Genomic DNA, 23,499 nt, shown 5'->3' with positions numbered 1-23,499 from the left:
TGTCATAATTACCATTCTGCATGCTTCTGACACACGCTGTGAAATATTTCAATTTAACTGCAGCCAATGGCTGCGGCGGATGGTGCTCAAGGCGAATGGAGATGGACAGCAGCATCTCTCCCGTTGCCCTCCCTTTTTCTTTTCTTCTAAATTTCTCACTGTTCTCAGTAATTTGGAAGTATGTAACAGCATGCTGCCATCTTCACCCAGGGGCACTTAGTTCTGAAAACCAGCCAAATCCTGACCCACTGTGTATTAGCTCTTCCTTATGTCCCAAAATCAACTTGTAGTTCAGTGAATAGAAAAATCTGATATTTTTAGTGTATTTCCAGTCAATATTGTTTAAAAATACTTTAAAATATATTTTATTTAAATGTTTTATTTTAGTATATACAGGTCTCATGAACATCACACGAACATGTCAACATTTTAGCCAAATTAAATATCATACATTATTACATTTTTAGCTGCAGTTTCCCAGTGAAATGTCCAGCGGGGGGGCGTCAAAAGCGAGTGAAATGGTGTCATTATCAGACGAGGTTTTTAAGGTGAATTTTAGATGGTTGAGGTTTTACCTAAAACCTTAAGTTAAATCTAACCAATAGTGATCTACAATCAAATGAGAGGTGAACAAAATAGACATGCTTACCCTAAACCAACACCTATGCCAACCAATAGTGTCCGAAAACAAAATGAGAAATGAAAAGCACATTTTCTGAAGCAAACACTTCATCTCGTGTTGCTTCCATGACACTCTCATCTAGCGTATCAGTTTGCTGCTGGACTTGTTGCAAATCACAGTCTTCAGGGCCTAAAGCTCAACACTCTATCAGGTGAGCTACTGCGGAAGAAAATCACATTGAAATAAGTTCGTAAACGTAGGTGAGTTTGTTATACAATTATTAAAATGTATGGTTTTCAAGAGAGGCGTGATAGTGAAAGTGTTTCGATTTCATAACACAGCCCTATGTGAGTAAAAGTGCGAAATTATGAATGTTAATAAACTTACAATCAGCCGTTTGAAACGCACAGATGCTGTAGAGCCTCTAGTGTTAATTTCACTTGGAAACATAGAATTTGGCACTTAAAAGTCAGTTTGAAAAAATTCCATTAGGGTAAAAAATTAGTAACGTTCATTCTATGAGGCTAGGTTGAGTATATAAGTGTATCTGTATATCGTATATCATATATCGGAATATATCGTTATCGGAGTATATCGTTATCGGAGCATATCGTTATTGGAGTATATTGTATATCGGTGTAAAGGGATCAATGCGAAAGGAGGAGGCGAGAACCGGCTTGACGATATAAATAATGGTTTAATGATAAACTTAAAAGACAACATAAACACACACAACGGACGTGTCCGTTAACGATCTCTCTCTCCCGCACGATCCTCTGCAGTCGACCTTTATCCCTCACGGAGGCTTAATTAGCCTAATAAGGGACCGGGTGTGTAGAATCACGACCCGGCCCCGCCCTCCGCCCTGCCACAATCGGAGTATATCATTATTGGAGTATATTGTATATCAAAGTATATCGTTATCAGAGTATATTGTATATAGGAGTATACCGTTATCGGAGTATATGGTATATCGGAGTATATCGGTATTGGAGTATATCGGTATTGGAGTATATTTGAGTATATCGTTATCGGAGTATATCATTATATAGTATACCGTTATCAGAGTATACCGTTATCGGAGTATATTGTTATCGGAATAAATCATATATCAGAGTATATCTTTAACGGAGTATATCATTATCGGAGTATATCATTATCGTAGTATATCGTTATCGGAGTATATCATGTTCGGATTATATTGTATATCAGAGTATATCATTATCGGAGTATATCATTATCGGTGTATATTTTATATCAGAGTTTATCGTGATATCGGAGTATATCGTTATCGGTGTACATTGCATATCGGAGTATATCATTATCGGATTATATTGTATATCGGAGTATATTGTATACCGGAGTATATCGTATATCTGAGTATATCGTATATCTGAGTATATCGTTATCGGAGTATATCGTAAACTCCACTTTCTAGTTATCTGTATCAGCCTTTGAAAAAACATTTCAGTTGACGTCAAAAATTTTACTCTCAATTAACGCTTTAACATGCACAATCTTACACCAATTATGCATAATAAGCCGCCAACGTGTAAGGTCATGTGAACACCCTAAACTGTTCTCCTTTATCGGGGTAAGTTCAGCCTTCAACTGGTTTAAGCATAAATCGGCACATGGAAATGTTTGCCAATTACGCAGATTTTGCATTTAAACATCTTAAACCTGCGTTCTTACTGGTTTATTTAATGTGTGCAAGTGTTATGCGTATTACTGGAATAATCCAATGATTTAAGAGCCCACATATATGTGGTTTTCTTGCATTGTCTGATTTTTTTGATAAGCTGATTTTTGGTATTTATGCACACTCAGTGACGCCTGCGTTATATTCAACCAATGTCAAAGTTCGTGATAAAAGTGATACAACTTGATCTATTTTTGCCATTTCAAAGCAAACTTGTGCATTAATTAAGAGTGCTGTTGGAGCTGACATGTACAATTTGCAGGTTTTATGCCGTTTTAATCTGTAATTCAATAAGATCAGGCATGATTTATCTGCTTAATTACTCTCTGATATTAGCAATTAAACTCCAGCTTTGAATTAAATCTTAATTCACACGCTTATAATTGATGGACTCGCATTTCTCATAGGTTGCGCGTGTGTCGTGAGCTTGTCGCAGGCACGGTGCTCTTTGTTTGAAATATATTAGGATCAACATACACTATTGCTTCCTACTGCTACTTTTTTCGTGTTTCTTGAAAATGTTGACCTTGCTACTGTATGGGCTACCAATGCTTCTGCATTCCTAATATTTCGTACAAATATTTATATACTGTACACAGTTGCATATCAAGGTGCAAAGTAGATTTTAATATTTTTCTGCCACAGTTGTTGTCAATTAATAACTAATTTGTGCTCACTTATGAGGTCAGTTCTTTGTTTCTTACTAGAAAAACTATTTCAGATGGTGGAATATGGCTTAATCTGGTTGCGTGCCAACCTGCAATCATTATGTTTTGCATGAAGACTGTGCATTTTTATTGTAAATAATTGACTATTTCATAGTTTAGATTTGATGTTTTATCTAATGCAACAATACGCATATGTTTTAAGTGTGGCTTCAGTGTTCAAATACTTTTTGGGGCCCCCTTATCTGAAAAGTAATTGAAAGTTCACAGGACTCATATAAATGGCATGTTGCTCAGCAGGTCCCTCGCTGCTCTGTATCTCTGCATAGAGAGCTGTCTAGAAAGATGGATAGACATTATTGATCCCCGACGGGAATTTTTTGCACAACAACAGCACTATATATTGATATGTTGCAATCAAACAAGCCAAGACAGAACACATTGTGCTATAGCATTACATACACACTGAAAAATAGGAATCTTTTATCCAATATAGGCTCAAAAAAATTCCCTCTCACCATCATGGCAACCAGAAGGTATTTATAGCTCTCATTTAAAGGAACCTTTCACTAAAGATGGAAAAATGTAGAATGATTTCAGAAAACTTGCGGTACGACAGATAAATCTGTGCACGTTATGTCATTTTTTTGCTTGACATTCTCAGTCCCCTTTCAATTTTATTAAATGGAATACAGCGGGCAGGATAGTCCTCCAGAATTCACATTTTATGTTCCTCAAAAGAAAGTCTTTTGGCATGAAATGAGGGTGAGTAAATGACGACAGGATTTTCATTTCCGTTGAACTATTCCTTTAAGGATCGAGGCAGTAAGATTATTATTTGCCTGACCGCATCTGTGGGGATCGGATACCTCGATGTTTGTGTAGAGTTCATCTGGGGCACTGGCCTGGTGTTCTCTTCCGCCGTGCCAAGACCATTTGAATAAATACCGGCGAGCAGGTCTATTTGCATAGCAAGATATCCAAAAAGACAGTCCGTCCCCTGCCTATTTTTGGCCCATGTTTCTTTTTTGCTTATTGTTGCAGAAGATTCACATATGCTGTGCCAACACATTAATACATTTCAGCCAACAGATGGACTTGACGCGCACACGGTGAGTCCAATTCCTTCTTCGTACATCCACAAACCCCACACACGTTTGTTCATTCGTTCGCTCGTAGACCCCCACACGCAGATGAAAAACAGGTTTGAGCACACTGTATTATCTTCTGAATTGATCTTCATGACACTGTCTTCCAAAGCTGAGTCGCTGCCAGATTCCGCAGGGGCGGCGTAGCTGGAAACAATAATGCTTTTGTCTGGTGAATGCCGCAGCCCCTCTGCCTGACATCAAGATGTTTGTTTCTCGCTTTTGTTTTTACTTCAACGCACTCAAGACTGAAGCCATAACAATGGATTAGCATCTTTATTTGAAAACAATCGAAACGAACGAAAAAGAAAGAATGATTCTCTGACATCTGCCCCAGATTGTTTGGTTTTTTTGACAGATGTACGTGTAAGCAAAAAAGGAGTTTTTGTGTTTGTTTGGTAGCTAGGACATTTCAGGTGGGTCTATCGGGCCGTATCTCTAACGAAACTTGCATATTTGTTTGAGAAACACAGCCAATGATGTTATGACTGATAAGACAACAGCCACGACAACTGATCTGGAAACAGCAGTCGCTACATCCTAATTTGCATATTGTCCATTTTATATAGTATGCAAGATTAGGATTAGGCATCTAGATGGCATACTGTTTCCTTTGAGTTTTCGAAGTATGTATTGTGCATGCTTTTTTGGGGCTGATATCGCCCATATCCTCTTGCACTACAAAAGAAGACGTCTGCAAAAAAAGTGGCAAGAAATGCGAGAAGCATTTTTTTAAATGCATGGATCTGAAAGTTAAGTCATTTTGAATTTTAAATGTAATGTATTTAGCTATAATGCATTAAAAATGTGTGGGCACTCCCATCTAATTAACGGGTTTGGATGAGATCCCTTCATTTCAGTGGAGACAAAAGTTAATGTTACGATATTTAAAGACATTCTGGAGAATTGCATGCTTCCATATTTGTCGCAACCCTTTTGACAGGGCCCTGTTTGTTCTGTTTTATAGTTGTGTATATATATGTGTGTGTGTGTGTGTGTGTGTGTGTGTGTGTGTGTGTGTGTGTGTGTGTGTGTGTGTGTGTGTGTGTGTGTGTGTGTGCAGTTCAAGGCAATCTCCCATTCATTCCTATGGGGAGTTCTGCAGAGTTGTCAGAGCGAGCGCCCATAACCAAGGGGGGCGGGGCTTAGCGAAGGGTCAATTACATTTACATTTATGCATTTGGCAGATGCTTTTATCCAAAGTGACTTACAGTGCACTTATTACAGGGACAATCCCCCCCGGAGCAACCTGGAGTTAAGTGCCTTGCTCAAGGACACAATGGTGGTGGCTGTGGGGATCGAACCAGCAACCTTCTGATTACCAGTTATGTGCTTTAGCCCACTACGCCACCACCACTCCTATTCAAGTTTGAAGTATATTTGTTTTTACGAGCCACGTCAGTTGGTTGCAGCGCCTCACTGAGGAAGCACAACAGAATACAGGAATCTTGAAATGTGATTTTCAGAAGTTTCCAGTGCTTTTAAAAATAGAGCAGACGGAACACAAGAACACATCCTGTGTGAACTGGACACGTTGACGAACTCAATGCAAAACAGATTGTTGTCAAACGTAGGCTTGTTCAGTGATATTAGAATAAAACAAACCATATATTGAGTTCTTAATCCACTTTTTGTATTACCTAATCAATAATTTTTTCATCTGCCACATTAATGCAATTTATTTCAGACTGAATTTCAATAGGCCCTGCATATCTTTTTTATAAATATTTGAATTATTATGCATTATTTATATGAATTATCTTTATTTGGGGGTCTTTATTAGCAGATAATATGCGATTAATTGCGGTTAATTTGATTTATGAATCGGCATATAATGTAATTAATTAAATTAAAACATTTTATCCATTTTAATCGATATGTCATAATTAATTGAATTCAAAAAAATTGCGATTGACAGCCCTAATATATATATATATATATATATATATATATATATATATATACAGTACTGTGCAAAAGTTTTAGGCACTGGTGAAAAATGTTGCATAGTGAGTATGTCTTCAAAAATAATGGCAAAAATAGTTTTCATTTATCAATTAATGTCATACAGAGTCCAGTAAACATAAAAAAGCTAAATCAGTATTCGGCGTGACCACCTTTGCCTTTAAAACAGCAGCAATTCTCCTAGATACACCTGGATACAGTTTTTCTTGGTTGTTGGCAGATAGGATGTCCCAAGCATCTTGGATAATTCTCCACAGTTCTTCTATCTGTTTCAGCTGTCTCAATTACTTCTGTCTCTTCTAGTAATCCCAGGCTCTCATGATGTTCAGTGGGGGGCTTTGTGGGGGCAATGATGTCTGTTGCAGGGCTCCCTGTTCTTCTATTCTAATCTATTTACAAAAGTAATGTTTGGGAGTCTAAAATGTATATTTCCTATTGACACACTAAAGCTGAAGATATAAATAACCATCTTAAGATTAAAATGCTTTTGTGAAACATCTTATGTGCCTAAGACTTTTGCACAGTACTATATATATATATATATATATAACATTATAGTTAAAAAACATTCAAAAATTAAAAAACAGATTGCCCCATTTAATATGTAGCTTCAATGTAGTTAGTTTCAAAGTACTTTTTCTTTGTACCTAACATAGCTAACAAATATCTTTAAATAAACTGTATCTTGACTGTAGTTTAACTACTTGGAGTAGTTTGTAGCTTGGGAAGCTCCAATTTTAAAATACCTTCCCTAGCTCTGTTCCCAATAGAGTGCAATCCCATACATTTTTTCATAGATTTGATTATTTAGGATAACTTGTAACCCCTTAAAGACGGACCTACCATGAGCTCTGAGGTTGTTAACCGGTGGTAAATGCTTCTGTTGAAACCATCAGTCCATGTTCAACTTCTTTTTTCTTTTTAAAAAATCACTTTTAATAGCGCACTGTCTGGTGAAGAACTGCTCTCCCCGTGAATCTATAGAGACAGATCCACCAATCAAAGAATCGTGGCTCTGCAGCAAACACCCACTCGTAAGACACACCGTAAATGATGCAATAGAGTCGGTCTCCCAACACTCTCAAACTATTGAAAATAATTTTCAATAACATCAAAAATATATTGGATTTATACTTCAAATCAACAACTTTAGCTCAATACTTTTGACCTTTATTTCCATTATTTTTAATTGATTATGTCTTTGCAATGCTTCATGGGATTTTAGTTCATTCCTTCATGAAAGATGCTGTCTTTAATGTCTTGTTGTTCGATTTTGTAAATCGAAGTTTGTAATGTTGTGATTCAACTCGGAGCTGGTTGGTTTGGTTCATTAGAACTGTTTAATCTTACTACATTCTCAAAACTATATATATATATATATATATATATATATATATATATATATATATATATAGTTTTTATGATGGGAATATATATATATATATATATTCCCATCACTAGTACACACTTTTAGAGCATAGTACGAGTATAGGAATTGGGGTACGACCCAGTGATTCTGTGGATCTGATGGCTGATTTGGGAGTGGTGGACGTACCACATACCGAGGGCCAAGCGGTATTGTCTCAGAGGACTGTAAGGCCTGGCAGAACAGCCTCAGGCTAAGCGGAGGGGTTGATGAACCAAATGAGATAATAAAAATGTGTTGATGGTGCCATGTGACTGAATGTGGACTGCCACGACTGTCTGGGGCTCCTGAACTCAATCCAAAGTTTATTAATGTGTTTGCTGGCATGTTGGTTGGGGTGAGGGACATAAACACCATGGTGTTCTCTCACAGAAGAGTCCTGTGCGGCACTCATTGGCAGCTTGTGACTGCTCGGCCCTCACACACACACATAGACACACGCTATCCTGCTAAGCTGGGTGAATCTTATGCATGAATTCAGTCATTGTGTGCAAGAGAAATATTTTTATCAGTATGCCCCACTGCTTTTTATACCCAGAACACAATAGGGGCTCTGGTGGGCTTCCTGGCCCTCTCATGCTGGACCTTTTGACCCAATCCACCAACCATAACCCCTATATTGTACATTTGGGGAAGACAATAGTAAAGTTAGTGAATCCCACGAAACCCATCAGAACATATGTCAAGTCATATTTCACATGAAAAAGTCACCAAAGTGTTCAAAAGATAAAATCAAAACATAAAAATAAGACATTTAAAAATGATATTTTGCTTTAAGAAAATCAAGGGTATTTTTTAGGATCATTTTATGCATTGTGACAATATTTCCACGACAATTAAGCACTCCCCCACAAATCCCTGTTACTGTGATGCAAAAATAATATTTTATTAATATTATAATATTTTATTAATATTTAACAATAATAATAATATTTTTTTATTTTAATAGTTTTTAATAAATAGGATTTAATAGTTTAATAAATGAATAATACAAATAATCATACAATTAAGTTTCATATATTAATAATAATAATAATAACAAAATAATAACTATAATAAATAATTTAATAAAGTGTTTATACATCATGGTAGTATTTGTTGCAGTGCCTTTAATTTATGCTGGTTAAAGAAAAGAAACAAACATTGCATTATAGTATTATGCTTAATTGTAATGAAAATAAAGTCACAATGCAAAAATATTAATGATTCTATATATATATATATATCAAGTGAGCTGGAGGTTTTTAGGTTTAGACAGACCCAGTTGCCTAAACAAAAGAAGAAAAAAATCACAATTGATTTCTCCTAAATTTCTTCAAAAAATAAATCATCTGAGTCACGGTCCACTTTAATTTTATAGCTCTATACTTATACCAAAGCAACTTTTCATTTCTCCAAAGGAATTGTAGGAGAAACACATTAAACAAAGTTGAAATGCAACTGAGAACTTCACTAAAGACTTTTCTGTTATGAAAGAGCATCCCGTATCCAGGCCGAACGTTTGATAACGCTCTCTGTTTATAACAAGGCAGTGAAGAAATGCAATTGAACAAATACAAACAGTTTTTCAGGTCTTTAATTGGCCCAGAGTGCATTGCACTGTCTCTGTAGCTCTCCATGGGAAATCCAAAATTGTATCTGTTTTTAGTTTTATAATGCAATTACATTATTACTAATACCTCTGTTTGGTTAGGTTTTAGTTTGGTTGCACAGGTGTTACAATAATGTGTGTTTTTTTTTTCAGTAGCTTGTTCTGTGGCATGGTGGGATTTCTTTACCTTTTTTATCCACAGCGTTTGCAGATGTTTGATTGAGGATTATTTCATGATAGTGTGGTTAATGGCTGCGATAAGGTGTGTGTATGTGTTTGTTTGAACTATAGTAGGAACAAGAGTGAAATCCCTGTGCAAGTGCGCATGCAAATAAAATAATGCAATAATAAATGTGGCAGAAGAACAAGGTGAGCTGTGGTGAGCCTCTCTCTCTCTCTCTCTCACTCTCTCTCATGGGCTTTGCATGGCTTTTGGGGAGAGGGAACATGGGACAACAGAAATGCTGAGTTATCTCTGCCATGCAGCACCACGCTGTGTGTGTGTGTGTGTGTGTGTGTGTGTGTGTGTGTGTTGTGTAATCCTGTGGAATTGAAAGGTGCTGCCACACACTGGTGTGGAGACTATGGCATCACTTTTGTTAGTGTGCCAGGACTGGACTACTGGAACACACTCTAGAGTGCTCTTATTTCTCTTTCATTTATATATTTGCAATTTCTTTCCTAAAACTAGAAGCTACACATATATTTGACTTAAAAGTTAGGTGTGATTTTTTTTTTTTCTGTGTCACTTGCAGCATCAAACTGAATTGTGATTTGTTTGTGTAAACGGCCCGACTGGCTCAACCAATAATATTAGTTTGGGCCAGGACTATGAGTTTGCGCGACCAATGGCAGATTTGAAAATAGTCACTAACTAGTTTTGTCCCAATTAATATATTAAAAAGTACACATGAACTATTGTGAAAATATGGAGGGGGGAAACACATGCTCCCGTATGAGGATGTGTTTTCATCAACCTGTTACATGTCCAAAATAATCATACAGGCCCAATAGAATTCAGTTATTAATGGTTTTGTTGGTAGTTCAAAAAGAACCTACCGGTACATATATTTCTTTACTATAAACCATAGATATGCAATTATAATAAATGAAAAAAAATATATATGTTTTTAATCATACTGTATATGCTCTCTATTTGATGCGTGATCTGCATACTGTAAATGTGTTATCTGTGTGTAATTCTGCAGGGCTGGCTTTGTGAACTCCTGCGCTGGAAGGAAGACCCGTCCCCGGAGAACCGCACACTCTGGGAGAACCTTTCTATGATCCGCCGGTTTCTCAGTCTGTCCCAATCAGAACGGGACATCATATACGAGCAGGAGAGCAATGGAGGCCAGCAGCATCATGCCGACAGACCCGCTCACATGCTGCACATGCCCACAGACCCCCTACAGGTCAGTCTTACAAACACACACCAAACTCTTATATCTCAGTAGGAGTTTTATAGCCTTGTAAAATAGATATTTTTACTACAAATTCAACAACAACAACAACAAAATACATCCTGGTACCTACATTTTTGCAAAATAATTTTTTTGTGGCTCGTTGTGTGTATCATGGCAGTTTCCTGGTTTAATGAGCACTAGAGGCGCTACCACAACAGTGATTTTTAATCACTTTCACAGAAATCACGAGTAAAACAGCAGATTATCAGTTCATAAAGACTTACTTTTAACCCTGTCCCTCCCACAACGCTATCTTGTGACATCTAAACCTTTTTACTATAGTGCATGACTTGTCATGCTATACATTTGAATGTTCGCATTACATAAGCAACTACATTTACAAGCTTGTTCAAATAATTTTCATGATTTCAGACTAATATAATATATAAACAAAGACTAATATATATATACACTCACCTAAAGGATTATTAGGAACACCATACTAATACTGTGTTTGACCCCCTTTCGCCTTCAGAACTGCCTTAATTCTACGTGGCATTGATTCAACAAGGTGCTGAAAGCATTCTTTAGAAATGTTGGCCCATATTGATAGGATAGCATCTTGCAGTTGATGGAGATTTGTGGGATGCACATCCAGGGCACGAAGCTCCCGTTCCACCACATCCCAAAGATGCTCTTTTGGGTTGAGATCTGGTGACTGTGGGGGCCATTTTAGTACAGTGAACTCATTGTCATGTTCAAGAAACCAATTTGAAATGATTCGAGCTTTGTGACATGGTGCATTATCCTGCTGGAAGTAGCCATCAGAGGATGGGTACATGGTGGCCATAAAGGGATGGACATGGTCAGAAACAATGCTCAGGTAGACCGTGGCATTTAAATGATGCCCAATTGGCACTAAGGGGCCTAAAGTGTGCCAAGAAAACATCCCCCACACCATTACACCACCACCACCAGCCTGCACAGTGGTAACAAGGGATGATGGATCCATGTTCTCATTCTGTTTACGCCAAATTCTGACTCTACCATCTGAATGTCTCAACAGAAATCGAGACTCATCAGACCAGGCAACATTTTTCCAGTCTTCAACTGTCCAATTTTGGTGAGCTCTTGGAAATTGTAGCCTCTTTTTCCTATTTGTAGTGGAGATGAGTGGTACCGGTGGGGTCTTCTGCTGTTGTAGCCCATCCGCCTCAAGGTTGTGCGTGTTGTGGCTTCACAAATGCTTTGCTGCATACCTCGGTTGTAACGAGTGGTTATTTCAGGCAAAGTTGCTCTTCTATCAGCTTGAATCAGTCAGCCCATTCTCCTCTGACCTCTAGCATCAACAAGGCATTTTCAGCCCACAGGACTGCCGCATACTGGATGTTTTTCCTTTTCACACCATTCTTTGTAAACCCTAGAAATGGTTGTGCGTGAAAATCCCAGTAACTGAGCAGATTGTGAAATACTCAGACCGGCCCGTCTGGCACCAACAACCATGTCACGCTCAAAATTGCTTAAATCACCTTTCTTTCCCATTCTGACATTCAGTTTGGAGTTCAGGAGATTGTCTTGACCAGGACCACACCCCTAAATGCATTAAAGCAACTGCCATGTGATTGGTTGATTAGATAATTGCATTAATGAGAAATTGAACAGGTGTTCCTAATAATCCTTTAGGTGAGTGTATATACACAGTATATATATATATATATATATATATATATACTAGTGTCGCCCTGCAATGGACTGGCGACTTGTCCAGGGTGTCCCCCGCCTTTCGCCCAATGTTAGCTGGGATAGGCTCCAGCCCCCCGCGACCCTGTACACAGGATAAGCGCTTGACGATGGATGGATGGATGGATATACTAGTGTCATAAAATATTATATTATGTAATAACATATATATTATTATTAATATGATGTATGTATTTTTAATATGATGTGATATTTTTTAAATCCAGTGAATTAAATAGTTGACAAATTATAATATTAGTTAATATTATAATAGTGCTTCATAATGTAGAGCGGGTCGGCTATCAATCGCAGGGTTGGTGGTTCGAATCCCGGCCCAAACGGCTCCACATGCCAAAGTGTCCTTGGGCAAGACACTGAACCCCAAGTTGCTCCCAATGGCAGGCTAGCACCTTGCATGGCAGCTCTGCCGCCATTGGTGTGTGAATGTGAGTGTGGATGGGTGATTGGGACACCGTGTAAAGCGCTTTGGTAACCTCTAAGGTTAATATAAAAGCGCTATATAAGTGCAGACCATTTACCATTATTTCCCAATTCAGTTAAAAACAAAAGACTCAAAACTAATAATAACTAATATTATACTGCATAGTTCTCACTCAAAGTTCTGATTGGATGAACAACATTCGAAGCCCTTGCCAAGTAGCGAATATAAACAAATATAACTTCATTTTTAATGCAGAAAGTTGCAACATTGCTAACCGTAAACATCTAAATGCTACTTTATGTTGTGTCTGACAATAAACATTCTTGTCTAGACATGATTGAGACACGTCCCTCTGTGTATTTTCACATTAGTTTATGTTTCTTAGTCACTTTAACTTGTAGATAATGTGAAGCAGTCCTATCCGTTATAGACGTGCAAATATAGCAACATAAGCAGAATAGCAAAATCTCTATTAATTTATGTATTTTTACAGAACCGTCAGATGGGATATTATAAGTGTGCACACACATACAGTGTTGGCAATATACATTATATTTTAATAATAAACTTAAACAAAAGACAAACACACACATGACGGACATGTCCGTAAACTATCTCTCTCTCGTCGCACCACCGTCTGCCATCGGCCTTTATCCCTCTCTGAGGCTTAATTAGCCTGATAAGGGACCCGGCCCCGCCCTCCGCCCTGTCACAATCCTACCTCGTTCTCTCAAGTTGGGGAGCCCCCGGCCTGATGTACACCCCCCACCCCCCCCAACCCTCTTTCCCTGGGGGAGGGCGTGCTTTAAGCCCGGTCTGCCGGCAGGTCATCCCCATCTACCTGGATGAGGGAGGGGAGGGAAACAGAAATAATTAAAATGGAGGTGTATTTCCGGTAACAGTGTAGTACTCCCCAAAAAACACGTTTAAAATTTAAACAAGAGGGAAAAGGCCAACGCGGAGCGGCAGTGAGCGAGAGAGAGAGAGAGAGATGAAAAAAATACCTACTCGCCGGTTCTCCAGTACACCGTCACATGGTCCTCGGTCACTCCTCCACCCTCTCAGGCGGACGACAGCCACTTCCCCCCGGGCGTACCGGAGTCAGACTCACGACCCCTGGCAGTCAAAACGCCCCACCGCGATTCTCGGCGACTCGTGGGGACCAGTGTAACGTAGTTCAATGGAAAGGAGGTGGCGAGAACCAGCTTGGCAATATCAATTATATTTTAATAATAAACTTAAACAAAAGACAAAACACACAAATGACGGACATGTCCGTAAACTATCTCTCTCTCGTCGCACCACCGTCTGCCATTGGCCTTTATCCCTCTCTGAGGCTTAATTAGCCTGATAAAGGACTGGGTGTGTATAATCACAACCCGGCCCCACTCTCCGCCCTGTCACAAGTATATACACTACAAGGGCGTAGCAGCCACGGGGGATGTCTTTAAAAAGGTGCTTTGGTCCCCCGCACTTTTTCAAGCTAAACCCATACCGAGTCCAAATGGTGGATTTGTATACAGTATTCTTTGCATTTTGTTACTTTGAGTTGATTGAGCGATCATCCAGCCAATCACAGGTGAGTTTCATGATCCAAAACAAACTTTACATAATAGGCCATCAGTCAGAAAGTCTAAACAGTGCGGCTCCGTTCATTTCTACAAAGCTGCTTTCAACAATGCTCATTTATCCTGATATGTTTTTATCAGGATTGATGTTGATCTAAATGAATAATCTAGACATGAGGAACATATCGCTGATTGCCAGCATTACGTGAAATGCACTGCAGAAAAAAAGGACAATCCGTCTTTGTAAGTGGAGTTTATATCAGCGCATGAGTCTTCATTAAGTTATGCTTTTTACGTTATGTTTGTGAGGTAATAGTTTGATTGGTTGTTTTCGCCAAGCAGATTACTAGATCTGTGTTAAATATGTAAAGCTATTTTTAATATCAGCTCCTGTTTTTTACCTCTATATTAGTGTGCAGTCAACAATCTGTAGGATAAAAGATAGATCTGCCGTGTTCTTAGAGCACTTGTGCATTTTCCTGAAGTGAATAGATATGTAGACACTTTCTTATACATGAAAACGCACAGACGTTATTGAAACTCATTATAATTATTATAAGACTGTAATTGATGTCTTTTGATACAAGTCATGCACAACAACTCACAAATTGCTTAAAACCTCTACTAAAGTCTCTTTGTAGGTCTGTAGACAAACACATTTTAAAGGAGTCAAATTTTCTTTTGATCGTTGATTCAGTGACTAACTCATTTCACACAAGACACTCATTTGTCACCACCTTCTGGCATCACTGGAAATGGCCACTGAACGAATCACTAAATGGATCTGAGCAAATGTTCGGGAACGTAGGCAAAACACTCGAGCCACTTGGATACATTTAAATCCCACAATGCACAAGCACAGAGTAAAATACAATTGTGCACATGTGCAATACATTTGCAATACTTGAATCTTTAAAATACTACAAATACAAGTATGTAATATATTAATATAATACTTATATCCTACTTATATATTAATGTATACTGTTACATTTGAATACTGCCCTGTAAGTGTTAGGTTTGTGCGAGCCACCTACTAACACCTGTGTCCCTCCCACTTTTAAAACGACTGCTACGCCCCTGATTCACAAATATGTACACATACTGACCCACTCTGTTTTGTGCAATCATTTGGTTTCCTTTACATGATTTTAGTCTATTAGTTTATACCAAAATGATGTCTATTTAATTTTCTTTTGATCACTTGGAGTTTTGAGGAGCTGTACGTCTCTGTAAAACACCAGTAATTCTGTGCTCCCTTGCTGTGTAAGCAAAACAGTCATTAGCAACATCATTTGTCTGCGTTTAGATATTAAGGACAGCTGGCTATTTTGATAAATTCATCACTATTCAGAATCCATATTTAATCATAAAAATCCCTCAAGTTCGTCTGGTTACAGCTGCGTCTTTGATCCGATTATTTTGTTTACTTGCAAGCATATGGTCAATCCAAGAAAACAGAAAAACATTTACTCACTTCCATTTTCACCACTTAAGGCAACAGCATCCGCACACGGCTGGTTATGTTTTAAAGATTTGCAATTGTTAGTCAAATGTCTTCTAAGACATGCGGTGGCATAATAAACCAGTAAGCCTCAAGAGGCTGCTTTACAGTAATTTTACCACGGTTAAGGGGCTCTTAGGCACAACATAAGGTTGACTGACTCATGTTGATATATAGATAGACCTGGTACATTAATAAAGCTTTGCATTGTGGCAACAAGTTTTCAATGTGAAAGCGCTACTTATATTTTCCTAAATGTTTCTTCAAAATGTAAAACTTTGTTCAATGTAATTTACCTCATGTCGGTGCATTGTACATTACGTTGCTAGATAATATGCTCTTTACTTGCATTTATTTCTGCTCATTGTATTCCTTTTGTCTTTGATATGTTATCTGTTGACTGTTGTGCATTTGCAAAATGTTATCAAGTATTCCGGGTGCTCTTGGGAATGTCCCAGGAAAAGCGTTCTGTATGGTGAATGGAAAAAAGCAGCTGCCTGCTACAATGCCCCAAACTGTCAAACAATGGCACATTTCAGAGCAAATGTGTCATATGTTTACAGTGATGTGAAAGTGACCTAAACCCAGACACCGATAGCACTCAGTACATCACTCGCAATGCCCACATGGCCAAATCTTGCTGCACATTGAGTTTTTATTTTTACTGCATTAAGAAACAGGCTTGATAAGCAATCAGGGGCGCCATATCATGGCTGACCCTGCACTCTGACCCCATCTTAGCTGGGATATGTGAAAAATAAATAATTTCACCATGTATATGCAGAAATGTATGTATAATGTGTGACAATTGATCAATTTATTTATTTTATGTATTGTCAACAGAGGGGGGGGGGTTGTGTTAACAGTCGTACATGAAAAGGAGTAAACACCCATTTATATACTATATAAACAGTATATATATATATTACACACACAGATCAGCCACAACATTAAAACCACCTGCCTAATATTGTGTAGGTCCCCCTCGTGCCAAAACATTGCCAACCATGATCTCAGAAGATTATATTATTCTCACCACAATTGTACAGAGGGGTTATCTGAGTTACCGTAGACTTTATCAGTTTGAACCACAGTTCCACAGAACTGCTGCTCACTGGATGTTTTTTGGCACCATTTGGATTAAATTCAAGAGACTTTTGTGTGTGAAAATCCCTGGAGATTAGCAGTTACAGAAATACTCAAACCAGCCTAATCTGGCACCAACAACCATCCATGCGATTATCTAATCAGCCAATCATGTGGCAGCAGTGCAGTGAATAAAATCATCCAGATATGGGTCAGGAGCTTCAGTTAATTTTCACATCAACCATCAGAATGTGGAAAAAATGTAATGCATGGCATGATTTTCACACACAATAAACTCTAGAATTTACTCTGAATGGTCCACAAAACACACAGTCTATATTCGTATACAGAATTACATCACTGGTAATCAGAAGGTCGCTGGTTCAATCACCACAATCACCACCATTGTGTCTTTGAGCAAGACACTTAATCCAAGTTGCTCCAGGGGGATTGTCCCTGTAATAAGTGCACTGTAAGTCACTTTGGATAAAAGCGTCTGCCAAATGCATAAATGTAAATGTAAATTACAACTTCTGGCAATTTTAGCATTATGGACCTCTAGAAAGTAAATATTTTTCACACTCTCACTACTTTATTAGGTTTGTCTATTATCAGTGTCCAACAGTGTATGTACAGGCATCACAAGAGATTTATGCAAAAATTAAAACAAATCTGAAAGTCATGTAAATACCCTTTTGTAGCTCAAAAACAAACAGTTAAATAATATTTTTTACACTTTTGTCATAATTTGGCAAAATTACGGCTTGACTGGAAATGACGCCCAATAATAATATGCTGCTCATAAATGATTTTTCCTTTACTTTTCTTTGTTTTCTTCAAACATCACGTCTCATATTTAACCTCAAGCACGCACTTCACTGACTCCTTTGTCCACTTCGTTAACAAATACACTAACTTTGCAAAAAAACTGTATTAGGGATCAAATTGTTAAATTTGGTGGAAATTATGCTACAACCGTGGAACAGAATTTTCAGAACAGAAAAATGTAAAAACATCAATTTCACACTAAATAGTGAAATGGTTTATGTTTATTTCACTCTTATTTTTATTTTATTATTATAGTTTTAAACATGGATTTTCATTTTAATATTACAATTCTGGGTCTGGGACAAGGCAAAAGCATTCAAATGTATGTATTAAAGTCCTTTGAAAAGGATTCAAAATAAATGATATGGCCTGGTAAAAACTTAATTTTAATATGACATTCATATAATAATAATAATCAAATAGTAATCAATAATAACAATAAAATCACCACCTGCTACATTTTGCCTGAAGTTGAAGAAACAACCATATATATTAAATCATGTGGTAATGCCTAATTAAATACTTTACAAAATGAAAGTACTTGATTATTATTAAACATAATAAACATGTTTTCAAACGGGATTTCCAAACAAGTCAAATTGTCCTGCCCCTGGTTGGGATGCTCAAACAAACAGTGCAATGTTTTGATCATGCCGCAGTGTGTACACTTTTCGGGGAAATAAACCTATAAATGGCTTACTTATAGTGGTCTCTATAGGATATAGGAATTTTAACATTCTGTGTGGAAATATACATCACCTGTAAGTTGACATAGAGTATCTTTCTTTCACCCTCTCAGGCTCATCAACAGCCGTCCTCTCAACTCCAGGTGCCCCTGCCCTTGCCGCACCCCTCCCAGCCGCCTCTGTCCCAGCAGCCCTTACAACAGCAACAACAGCAGCAGATGGGACCGCGGCTCCCCCCGCGACAGCCCTCTACGGCTTCACCCGCCGAGTCTGAGGACGACAACCGCTGCAAGAGTCGCCAGGGCAACCGCATCTCCATGGAGGCACTGGGCATCCTGCAGAGCTTCATCCAGGACGTGGGGCTTTATCCGGACGAGGAGGCCATCCACACCCTCTCGGCCCAGCTGGACCTGCCCAAACACACCATCATCAAGTTCTTCCAAAACCAGCGCTTCTATATCAATCATGCCGGCAAGCTGAAAGAAGCAACCTTCGGGTTCCCCTCCAACAACAACAGCAACAACAACAAAGACGAGGGCCTGACAGACTTGAATGAGGGTGGGTTGTTAACGGAGCTTGACGATAGCGTCCAGACCAACAGCACAATGTTCTCCATCAAAATTGAAGAGCACCTGGCATCCGAAACGCACGCCCAGGGCCAGGCCCAAACTGAGCAGGAGGCTAAAGAGTGACGGTGACCTCGCGGATGTCTTTGTTTGCATTGAAATCTTATTCTCATACCTCTGCCGTTCTCGCTGTCTGTGTTCCATGGGCGAAACTGTAAGACTTTTAACATGAGACTGAATAATGCAGAGGTGATTAACTTTCACAGTTTTGTAAAGTGTGTATGATTTCACTGTAAAGACTCGTGCATTATTTCAATAATCTGCACAACTAAACAAAATCTTAAAAAAAAAAAAAAAAACAATTTTAAATTAATCTTAAAGGGATAGTTCACCCCAAAAAATTATTCTGTCATTATTGACTCACCCTCATGTGGTTCCAAACCAGTATGCCTCTCTCACATGGAAAGAAGGTTCATTTCTGAAGAATATCTTGCCCCAAGTCACCATTTATATCCATATAATGAAAGTGAATGGAGACTGAGGCTGTCAAGCTCCAACATGTTAAAAATGTAATATGTATAAAGAGATTTTCTGTGTTGAACGACATTAATTTGGGTTTCTTTGTCATATAAAGCTATCAAATGGCTTCAGAAGACTTGAAATGCAAGAGTCATATGGGCTACATTTATTATACTTTTTAGAGCTTTTCTTGTTGTTTCGAAGCTTTAAAGCCCCAGTCCTCACTCCCTTTCATTATACACTGCAAACATTATTGTCTTACTCAGTATTTTTGTCTTGTTTTCCAGTGAAAGAATCTATACATCCTGAAAGCAAGATGAATTTACTTGAAAAGCAAAATGGCACAAGATATTAGGACTTGTTTTCAGAGTAATCTGACCACATTTGGTGCAATTCATGCTTTACACAAGTAAAAACCATTCGCCAATGGGGTAAGAAAAATGTGCTTAATTTGAAAGGAAAGCAAGCTTTTTTTTTCTGACCCCATTGCCGATTTTCTTTTTTTATCTCTGAAAATAAGAGTCAATACGTCATTTTGCAAATCAAGTAAAAGTATCTTGTTTTAAGTATGTTTAGGTGTCTTTGCATACTGATAAGTAAGTGATTTTTTGCAGTGTATGGCCTGAGTGGCCGAGATATTTATTTAAAAAAAAAAATCATCTTTTTGTTGCATGGAAGAAAAAAGTCATACGTGTTTTCAAGTCAAACGTGAGTGTTAGTAAATAATTCCGGAATTTTCATTGATTGGGTGAACTATTTCTTTAAGTCAACAGTATGTTGCTGTGGATATTTGCCGACTGCCCTTGTTGTCTGTTTTTACACTGATTTCGAACTACTGATTTTAAAAAAGGAATAGTCAGCGGAGTTTGATAGACTTTGATGTTTACGTATGTGATGGTAACTGGATCATTTTAAATGCATGATATTGGAGAAAAGGGGTAGACAAAGGCCTTAATGATGAGGTACTGGGTCGAAGCACTGCTGGCTTATGAGTCATTCTCTTTGAAATAAAAAGAAGAATCGCTCCGTCTCTGAATCCTTTCGACCTGCTGGTAAACCGGTGAAAACGGCTCAATCTTATTATTTGGTTTGAAGAATTATAAATATATATATAGACATATATTAATTGTAAAAAAAGATATATACAGTCTTAAACTATGCCAACGAATGCCTTGTACTATATACTGTATGGCACTGCCGATGTTAGATTATTTAGCAAAACTTTGGTCACTGTAAAATCCTGGATTTCCACAGTTTGAAATGTGAATCACAACCTCGTTTTCAGCATCGTCTCGGCATCGTCCGGCATTATTTATTTTTCGGTTCACGCCGCGTTCTGACGTAGTCATGTTTTCCGAACATTTTACCGCCACCTGACGCTTTTCGTTTTACTGATCTTTTTCTATTTATAAATGTCGTTTTGATGGGCAGTAAAATCAGAAAGTGTCTTAAGCGTTTTAAATTGAAAATGTGCTTTAACAGTTGCCTAAAAAAAGTGCTGTGTGTCGAGCAACTCAAGCGAGCTTCACAATTAATGTTGTATGCAATTTTTACCATCATGCAAATAAGCGTAGGTAAAACGACTAACCTATAGATCACCTTAGAGATGAAAACATATGCAATTGGTGTGAAATTGATGTTTTCAATGTGTCTTCCTTTGGTTAATGATCCAATTCCTGTATAAATATGATGTATAAAAAAAAGTGTTTCTTTTTTATGAGTTTATCGCAATGAGAACACCAGTTATTTTGTTACGACTGACTGTTTTATAAGTGTTTCTCTGTTTCTTTATGCAGAAATGTTCTAACTAGGAGTGGTTGCTGATTGTTAATGACACAATTAAACCGTTTGTATTGTACTTCTGAATCTTTGCGTTAATGTGACGATGCATTAAAGATATCCACAGCACAGGCTGAATTTAAAAAGCTAGCCGAGACGTTCTTGTTGGTCTTTCCAGTATTATATAAGGAATACCCTCCTGGGGGGGTGGGGCTGGATAAAGTCATATTAAAGGTGTGTTTGAGGGTAAATAGATGGCAGGTGTTAATGCTTTGTTAATAAGATGATCTGCAGGGATTGGAGGTGTAAATCTGTGAAGGTGTGTTGACTTCTCAGTGAACTCCAGGTGAAGAGCTGCATATGGAAAACTACCTTGCAGATATGGAGAACCATCCACATGGAGGTAAAACATCAGTGACCTCACAGATGTAATCACAGATTCCTTTTTCCCTAAACACATAAGCACATCACAAATGTTTTGTTGTATTTGCAGACATTGTTAGGGATGATTAATGAAAAGATCTTAATATACTGTATTCTTTCAAGAGCAAACAATTACAGCTGACTTGAAGAGGAGGATATAAGCACGATTTTAAAAAATGCAAATCAAGGATTGCTCTAAACTGTTTAATATACTCTTGTGCATATGTATTTATATGTATAATGAAAAGCCATTGCTTTGGCAAAACAAATGAAACAAACTTTGTATATGCATATACATGAGGCAGGAGATAGGATACATGCAAGTCTGTACATAACTGTAATATATATGAAAGCGAAATGCATAACTGCAGGTCTGCAGATTGTTTGCTAAATAAAACACAATTTTTTCTTGTCAAACAGACAGCAGTTTAGCAAATGGGGGCCTAACTTGGAAGGTTTTTGTTTATTTAAAGGTTTTTGACGTTTACTATTTTAATGTGTACACTAACAGGTATCACAGTTTCATGAAAATGTTAAATAAAGTTCCTTGTACCATGGAGGCCCCTGAGTGAAATGTATTCCAATGACAGACAAGCATCTCAGTTAATTTTCATGAACCAAATCAAACATTCAATGCATCAGAAACACAAATAAAGTTATTACAATGAGATTGCTCTCCGTGGAACCGTTCTGTAATAATAAGGGAATGTTATTTGGGCATTAAAGTCAACGTAAAATATATTTTTTAAGGGGAGTGGACCCTCATGACATGCCAAACACATATAAGATTCTTTCTTCCATGGAAAACAAAAAATAAAGATATATCCTGACCCCTATTTTTAATATAATGAAAGTAAATATGGACTGAATCTGTCAAAAAAAGCATCATAAAAGCAGTCCATACGACTCATGAGCTATGTCCCAAGTCTTCTGAAGTCCTAAATTAGGAACAGACCAAAATGTAAGTTGATGTTCAATTATAATCCTCTTCCCCTCCAACTCTCTGAACTGGACTGTTACATTCCTATGGACAACAAAAATGGGGCATTGACATGGTATTCAATAAACATTAAAAAATATGGATAATACACAGCACACACCAATAATGGGCTAAAGAGTCCAACATAGTCTCATGACAACACGTGATCATTCGTACAAGACAGTAAAATCGTAAGATATCATAAAACTTGGCTGGTATGAAAGGTACGACAGCCATGAACTATGATTTAGAATATATGGTTAGATTTAGGTTTGGGGTTTTAAACATTGTAGTTGGTTCGGGTGGGGTGGGGGGTCTCTGTTGGAGTAAAAGTCGTATGTGATGGTGAAATTGTAAGATATCATATGACTTCGCTCATACGAAAAGGTAAGACAGCCATGAACTATGATTTGCTATTTAAATTTTTTTTTAAATGGAAACACCCCTAAGTGCAAGATGATGCCATCAATACATTTGCTAAATTTTTAGGACGAGAAAACAGTCCATTTTAAATGTGTACATCTGCTAAACGTTTATACACCAGGATATAGACAACATTGAGTCCGTTTATAGTACATGCACACCAATACGCTAATCACTCCCAAAAAATCAGACAAAGCAATAAAACTCAAGCGCATATTGGAAAAGCCAGTAAGAACGCAGGTAAATGTGTTTACATGCAACACAAAATCAGGGTAGTTGGCTTAAACCATTTATGACCTCGCACTGATAAGGAAAGCTGTTTAACACGTTTACATGAAAACACACATTGTCAGCTTATTAAGCATAATCAGTGCATGCAAATGCGCTCATTTGTCTCACGACAGCTCGTAATAATTTGTACACGATGGCAA

The 23,499-nt window shown here is 37.8% G+C and overlaps 1 protein-coding gene across 5 annotated transcripts in view; it reads left to right on the top strand.

Moving 5' to 3' along the window:
* Positions 1-22,251, top strand: part of LOC127658132 (DNA-binding protein SATB1-like) — a 79,565-nt gene extending 57,314 nt beyond the window's left edge. For 3 of the 5 annotated variants that reach the window (XM_052147250.1, XM_052147248.1, XM_052147246.1), the window contains 2 exons: positions 10,328-10,534; positions 18,493-22,250. In XM_052147250.1, the coding sequence (XP_052003210.1) occupies positions 10,328-10,534; positions 18,493-19,071 (786 nt within the window). In that variant the 3' untranslated portion in view covers positions 19,072-22,250. Of the gene's footprint in view, positions 1-10,327; positions 10,535-18,492 lie in introns of all 5 variants that reach the window. The other 2 variants (XM_052147247.1, XM_052147249.1) reach the window with 1 other exon arrangement.
* The last annotated feature ends 1,248 nt before the right edge of the window (positions 22,252-23,499 follow it).

This window comes from Xyrauchen texanus, chromosome 17 (assembly GCF_025860055.1).
Source record: "Xyrauchen texanus isolate HMW12.3.18 chromosome 17, RBS_HiC_50CHRs, whole genome shotgun sequence".
Lineage (NCBI taxonomy): Eukaryota > Metazoa > Chordata > Actinopteri > Cypriniformes > Catostomidae > Xyrauchen > Xyrauchen texanus.
This window is presented reverse-complemented; position numbering and strand designations above follow the sequence as displayed.